Source organism: Dasypus novemcinctus, chromosome X (genome assembly GCF_030445035.2).
Source record: "Dasypus novemcinctus isolate mDasNov1 chromosome X, mDasNov1.1.hap2, whole genome shotgun sequence".
Lineage (NCBI taxonomy): Eukaryota > Metazoa > Chordata > Mammalia > Cingulata > Dasypodidae > Dasypus > Dasypus novemcinctus.
Window position 1 is genome coordinate 155,030,315 of NC_080704.1, and position 7,649 is coordinate 155,037,963.

Here is a 7,649-nt window from a genome sequence, read left to right on the forward strand (position 1 = left end):
CTGGTACCTCAGGATGTGTTCTTGTTTCACATCTTTAAAGATGTTGTTATAGACACCAAACTTAATTAGGGTGGGACCCTAATCCCAAAAAACTGATGTCTCATGGAGAGGAAATTTAGACACATTTCATAGGAGACACCTCCATGTGACAGAGGCAGAGACGAAGTTGGACCACAACCTAAGGAATGCCATGGATTACTGGCTACCTACCAGAAACCAGGAGAGAGGCATGGAACATATTATCCCCTTTAAGAGGAAGCATGACCATTGATTTTGGACTTCCAACCTCCAGAACTATGAGACAATAAATTTCTGTGTTTTAAAACGACTCTGAGGTATTTTGTTATAGCAGCCCTGGGAAACTGAGACAGGCATCAAACCAAAACTCAATTATAAATTATAATGTAAGAGTTTAAATGCGTACCCAGAGAGAATTCACTGTTGTCTGCCGAACTGATATCCAGTGCTTGCGAGGTCATGTCTTTTCTGTCGCTATATGATCTAATATTCCCCTTTAAAAATTGCTTCTCCTTCCTAGGACCAGCAGGACCATGAAGTAATGGAGGGTGTTTTGGGATTTTGTCAGACATGCGCAGAGTGAATTGTTTAGTTTTTTCCCAGCTAGCAAAATTGCATCTGACTAACTTTTGAGGAAATTTTCCTTTATTCCTGGAAAATGAGAATTAATAATAAATACAGGTAGTATATTTAACTCTAAGACATTTAATTACCATGAATCAGGGGCATATCACTTAGAATTCTAACTAATGAATGGTGATCTGAAATGCTTAAATAAACATAGAGGGAAAGACTACTTTTAGTATAAAAAATTAAAAGGATTTCTATAAAGGGGAAAAGAACAAATGGACAAAGTAAACTTACTTGTGCAGAAACTTTTAAATTATGGTTCAAAGACTGTTAATGTAATTCTTTTTAAAATGTTTATGTCACAAACTTACTCAATCCAGATAACTATACTTTTACTTTCTCCCTCATTTAAGGTCCCAAAATTTGTCATCCTTGAAACCTCAATATTGCCTTTGTTTTCCAGTAACAGGGCTCCAACTGATTCATCAATATGTTCAGTAGAGGTAGAAGAATCTCTGAGGAAAGCAACCAAATAAAGTAAATTATCATTTTACTAAAAACATTCCTATAGCGATACTACTTCCTTAGATTTTCACTCTTTTTCTTATTCACCTGGACAACCACTAGATGATCTGGATTACAAAGAAACAAGCCCTCTACTCCGTGAAATAGAAAGGGACCTATTCCACGGCTCAACCCAGGGCCTCCTTGACCCATGTGGAGCTGGCCCATGCGCAGTGCTGATGAGCGCAAGGAGTGCCATGCCACACAGCAGTGTCCCCCGCGTAGGGGAGCCCCACGCGCAAGTAGTGCGCCTCATAAGGACAGCCACCCAGCATGAAAAAAGTGCAGCCTGCCCAGGAGTGGCACTGTACACAAGGAGAGCTGACGCAGCATGATGATGCAACAAAAAAGAGACACAGATTCCTGATGCTGCTGACAGGAATAGAAGCAGACATAGAACACAAAGTGAATGGACACAGAGAACAGACAACTGGGGTGGGGAGGGGGAAGGCGAGAGAAATTTAAAAAATAAAAAAATAAATCTTTAAAAAAAAAAAAAGAAAGAGACCTATCCAACAGCATCAAGAAAATAGGGGTTTTCAAGAAATATGCACCCTTAAACTCCTGGCTCCCTGTCCAAAGACGTATCAACATTCTCATCCTCACCAGTGAGTCTCCCATGCCCTGAAGTTCAACCATTCCCCTTCTCAACCAGCTCATGCCCATACTCCATATACATCCTCAAATTCCTCCTGTCCTATAACATCTTCCCTCTTCCAAGATTTACCACCTTTTCCTCCATTTCTCCCCTCCCAATCATTCCTAAACACACTTCATTGTTGCATGCTCTCTCTATATATCCAACCTTTATTAGATATGTTAAACCATACTAATATCAGTAACAATGGGACAAAGAAACATTGTGCAAGAGCCCACAGGATGCGATGAGAAGAACACGGCATTACTTCTCTGATATTTGAGGCACACATATATAACCTAGGTCTGTCTAGTCATGAAGAAACCCTGGAAAAACACAAAGCAAGGGACATTCTGCAAATTTACTGGCCTGTAGCCTTGAAAACTGGCAAGGTGAGGAGCATCAAGCAAAGGCTGAGGAAGTCTTCAAAACTGAAGGAGACTAGTGAGACATGACATCTGTGCCTAATGTATGATAGTGGACTAGAACCTTGGGTTGGATTCCTTTTATTACTAAGGGTATTACCAGGCCCATCAAAAAAAATTGAATGCAACTGTCTATGAGTGAAGAGTACATGGGAGTTCTTTGTTCTGTTCTTCCAACATTTTTTGTATAATTGAAATGTCTTGAAAAATAGGTTTTAAAAATTAAATACCTAGTTGTAGGCTTACAAAACTGAATACAGATATTATCAACAACACTGCTTGTAGCCTGACGTTAATAAGCAAAAAAGTCAGCATAGGCTAGAAAAATGAAAGTGACAACATGAATAAAGAAATCAGACTCAGAAACACTAGACAACTCTCAAGGAATTTCTGCTACACTACAGAGACAGGAAATGTGACAGGAGCAGAAGAGGAAAGAGATCTCAAGAGAGGGCTGTTTTTTGTTTGTTTGATTGGTTGGTTTTAAGAAGGGAGATATTCTACCGTGTCTGTATAATGATGGGAAGGATACAGTGGAGGAAAATACAGGGAAATTGTCAATACTACTACAACTACTTATATATGTAATATGTAAGTACATTTTTTAAAAGATTTATTTATTTCTTTATTTATCCCCCCACCCCCCACAATATGCACTTGCTGTCTGCTCTCTCAGTCCAATAGTTGTGCGCTCAGTCTTCTTTTTAGGAGGTACCGAGAAACCAACCTGGGACCTCCCATGTGGGAAAGAGGCGCCCATTGGCTTGAGCCACCTCCAACTCCCTGTAAGTACATTTTTTAAAAGTTTAAGGGCAACAAACACAAGATGGACAGATAATTTTCAAAAATATCATGTGGAGAAAATATATGCATTTAGAAAACTCATTCAATCCAATAAAAATCTGTAGAGGGGGAAGACATAACCAAGGAAGCATAACAGGTCAAAAATATAAAGTGTCATGAAAGGACTAAGTGAAAACACAAAAGAAATCATCACAATCACCACTGTGAATTGGTTATATTCCTCTACTTAAAGGATTAAGACTGGGGTAAATAAAAAGACTGATGCAATTTAAAAGATTTACAGCTAAATAAGACAAAACAATACCGAAAATAAAGAAAAGGTAAAATATTCAGAATGATGCTAATTAAAAGAAAGCAAATGCCATTTTAGACAAGTCAGATCAAGGACTCATACATTAAGCATGACAGAGGGATTGTTTATACTGACAAGAGATATATAATAATTAAGTACCCAGCAACACAGCAAGGAAATAAACAAAACAGAACATATTAGAAATACAAAGAGAAATGGACAGAGCTACCACCATGATAATGATGATGATGACAGTATGTACCATGGATGAGGCCCTAAGTCCCAGGTACTTCACTAGAACTTCATTTTTTGTGAATCAGTTCAATGAATATTAACAACAACCTTGAGATTTTGATACTATTTCTACTAGACTATGACAGACCTCCTTAAGTACAAAGGCACAAACTAAAAGTATTCAAACCTAAGGAAAGCACTATAGTTCAAAGTATGAACTTGAGCTGAAGAATCTGAAGCAAGCTTCCCCCATTAACAGAAACACCCTCAAAAAAAAAAAAAGTCTTTACTCTCAATATCCAAGATTATAGTCATCTTTAAAACCAGAGTAAATTACCATCAAGGTAAATAATTGGTCATCAAGAAATGTTCCATAGAATTGAAAAATTACTGCAAAATTAAAACCTGAGCAGGCAGAACCCAAGTTGTCGTTACCCATCCTTTACTCTAGTTAGTCTCTCAACCTGGAACATTCTTCCTCCAAATTTCTGCCTCCTTGACATCACTTCGATCTCAGCTCTAATGGTATAATCTCAAAAAAGCCTTCCCTGAGCACCTTGGTAAAATAATGCACCCCTACAAACAATTACTCCCAAGTCTAGACAACTGCTACACAAGATGTGCTCTGTAAACCACAGCTTCTTCATCGACACAATGTTTACTGGAAATACAGAGTCTGGGTCTACATTCCAAACCTACAAAAACAGAATCTTCATTTCAACAAGATCCACAGGAGATTCATACGAATGTTAAAGTCTGTGTTACACTGCCTAAGAGTTTACAAACTCTTTCTATAAAGGGCCAGAGAGTCAACATTTTCAGATTTGCAGGCCTTATGGTCTCTGTTAAACCTACTCATTTTGCCACTGTAGTGCTAATGAAGCCACAGAAAACAACTATGCGGTGAGCATGGCTGTGTTCCAATAATATTTAGAAAAACAGGCAAAAGAAATAGGGAATGACGGTTAATGAAGTAGTGGGTTCCTTTGATGTGAGACGAAATTTTTTTACTATTTAGATTGTGGTGACAGCTGCATGGTACGGTGAAAGTACTAAAAAAATCATTGAATTATATACTTTAAATTAGTGAATTTCATGTTATATGAATTATAACTAAATTTTTAAAAACCTGCTAAAAAGTAAAAAAAAAAAAAAATCCAGCAGGCCATATTTGGACCAAGGGCCACAAATTGCCAGTCCTGTCCTATGAGGAATGGGAATTTTACGGCTTTCTGCCCCACCTCTCTTAGGAAACAAATTTTACTTTTTTTCTCCGAGGGGCTATGGCTTACAACCAGGCCTAGGGTACCAGTCTATTAACCAATTAGGATTCTTGGTTATAATAAAGAAATTTAGCATGTAGGCTCCTAAGGAGCTCAAAAAATTTTACATGGGGGGGGGGGTGGGTAAGATGGGAGCAGAGTAAGAAGCTCCAAGAATCAACTCATCCTACAGGGCAGTTAGTAATCACCCAGAGCTATTGAAAGCCACTGTTTGGGGGACCCAGGAGACCAGAAGAGCATCCTGCAACATCCTTGAAAAAATGGAAGGAGGAGACAGTCAATCTGCAGTGAAGATTTGTGAATAGAGAACTCCACACCGCTGAGGCTGGTGCCCATACTCCACTAGCAGCGCAAGCTGCCTCAGGAATTATTCTGTAGCTGGAGTGGGAAGATCTACTTCCCAAAAAAGGGGGAGGAAGAGATGGTGTGGCACTGATTCAGCTAATGATTAGTAAACACAGCTGGCTAAAGTATAATCTTAAGAACAGCTAAAGTTTGAACCTGTCCAAGTCAGAAAGAGGCTAGTAGCCACCATTTTACCTCTGCCCCGGCATGATTTTCAGAGCTGACTGAAAATCAGTGACAGTAGGGACTGCCTTCTTTCCACCCAGATCAGATCACAGCTCTAGAACAAGTTCCTATGCCACCTTCAGCAGGGAAGAAGCTGGGGAGAACTATACCACCCTCTCTGGGCAATTCCAGGTGCTTTCAGCCTGTACAGTCGATCGCCTTCGATTTCATCCCTGCCTCCACCCTCGAGATAGAAGGGGAGCTGAGTCCCCTCAGCCAATCTGGGCAACTGCAGGTGCTTTCACCCAGTACAGTCTCGGACACCTAGAGTACCATCTCTGTCTCCAATAGGATAGGAGGGGAGTGGTGTTCTCTCAACCTCTCTGGGTAAATGCAGGTAATTTCTGGCCTGCATGAACTAGACTTCTGGATGCCTGTGGTTCCACCCCATTCCCCAATAAATCAAGAGGGAGGCGGTGTCTCCCCAGTCCCTCTGGGTAACTGCAGGCACACTCAGACTACACGGACTGAACTGTTAGGTGTCTGTGGCTCCACTCCCACCCCCCAATAGGAGAGAACGGGATCTGTGTTTCCTCAGCCTCTCTGAGAGACAGCAGGTGCTTTCAGCAGAGATGAAACTGGGCACCTGTGGTTCCATCCCCACCATTTAAATGGCATAAGGGGCAGTATTCCACGGCCTCTCAAGGCAACTGCATGTGATTTTAGCCCACACAGATTAGACTGCTGGGCAACCTGGAGGGTCCACCTCCACCCCAGGCAGGGGAGGAGGGGGGCCATTTCTACATCACTGCAGTCAGTTCTGACCCCATGGCTTAGTTTACTGCCTACAAAGAAGCTCCATCCGCATCCCAGGCAGGGGAGGAAGGGGCATGAAGCTTCATCAATCTCTCTGGGCAACTACAAATGGTCTTGGCCTGCACAGCTTGGATTATTACACACAGCTGCACCTTCACCCCTATACCTGGCAGTGGAGAAAGGTGGGAAAAGCATCATTGGTTCCTGGGGCACTGTGGGCTGCATCAGCCTCCAGAGCTTACAGGACCAACCACAACCTCAGCTCCTACTATACAACAAGCGAGGGAGAAAAAGCAAGAAAGCCCTAAACCAAAGACAGAAACTGCACCCAATGGAACCAACTGATGGTTCAAAAAAAGACCTTCTTATCTTTGGTGAAGTGATTTTGACAAGCTTGTCAAACCCACCCAGCTGGTAAGAACGGTTTGTTCAACAAATGGTGCTGGGAGAACTGGATATCCATACCAAAAGAAAGAGGACCCCTAACTCACACCTTGCACAAAAATTAACTCAAAATGGATCAAAGACCTAAATAGAAAAGCTAGAATCATAAAAACTCCTGGAGGAAAGTTTAGGGAAAACATCTTCAAGACCTGGTGTTAGGTGGTGGGTTCTTAAACCTTACACTGAAAGAATGAACAATGAAAGAAAACATGGATAAATGGGACCTCCTCAAAATTAAACTCTTCTGTGCTTCAAATGACTTTTCAAAAGGTGAAAAGTCAGCCCACTCAAAGGGAGAAAATATTTGGAAATCACATATCCTAAAAGGGTTGGATTTCAAAGCTACATAACTAGATCATACAACTCAACAATGAAAGAGCAACAATCCAATTAAAAAATGGGCAATAAGACTTAAGTAGACATTTCTCCAAACAGGAAATACAAATGGCAAAAAGCCCATGACAAAAATGTTCAATATCACTAGCTACTAGGGAAATGCAAATCAAAAGGAAAATGTAATATCATGCACTGCATAGAATGGCCATTATTAAAAAAACAGGAAACAGTTAGTGCCAGAGAGGATGTGGAGAAATAGGAACACTCCTTCATTGTTGGCGAGATTGTAGGACAGTGCAGCCTCTGTGGGAGGCACTTCTGGGTTTCCTCAGGAATCTAAATATAGAATTGCCATGCAATCCAGCAATTCCTCTACTAGGAATATATCCAGAAGAACTGAAAACTGTGACGTGAACAGACATTTGCACACCCATGTTCATAACGGCATTATTCACAATTGCTGAGAGACGGAAGCAACCACGTGTCCATCAACCAATGAATGGATAAATAAAATGTGGTACATACATACAATGGAATACTAGGCTTCTGTAAGAATAAAATTGGGACACATATAATAACACGGATGACCCGACCCCTGAAGACATTATGTTAAGTCAGAAAAGCCAGACAGAAAAGAACAAATACTGTATGGTCTCACTAATATGAACTAAATACAAAGAATAAACGCATGGAATTAAAATTGTTGGACACAGATT

At 40.6% G+C, this 7,649-nt stretch overlaps 1 protein-coding gene across 1 annotated transcript in view; it reads right to left on the reverse strand.

Moving 5' to 3' along the window:
• The window catches only part of LOC101428028 (RNA helicase Mov10l1-like), an 82,223-nt gene extending 81,560 nt beyond the window's left edge, over positions 1–663 (reverse strand). The window contains exon 1 of the mRNA XM_058291138.2: positions 425–663. Within this exon, the coding sequence (XP_058147121.2) occupies positions 425–590 (166 nt within the window). The 5' untranslated portion in view covers positions 591–663. The remainder of the gene's footprint in view (positions 1–424) is intronic.
• Between the last annotated feature and the right edge of the window lie 6,986 nt (positions 664–7,649).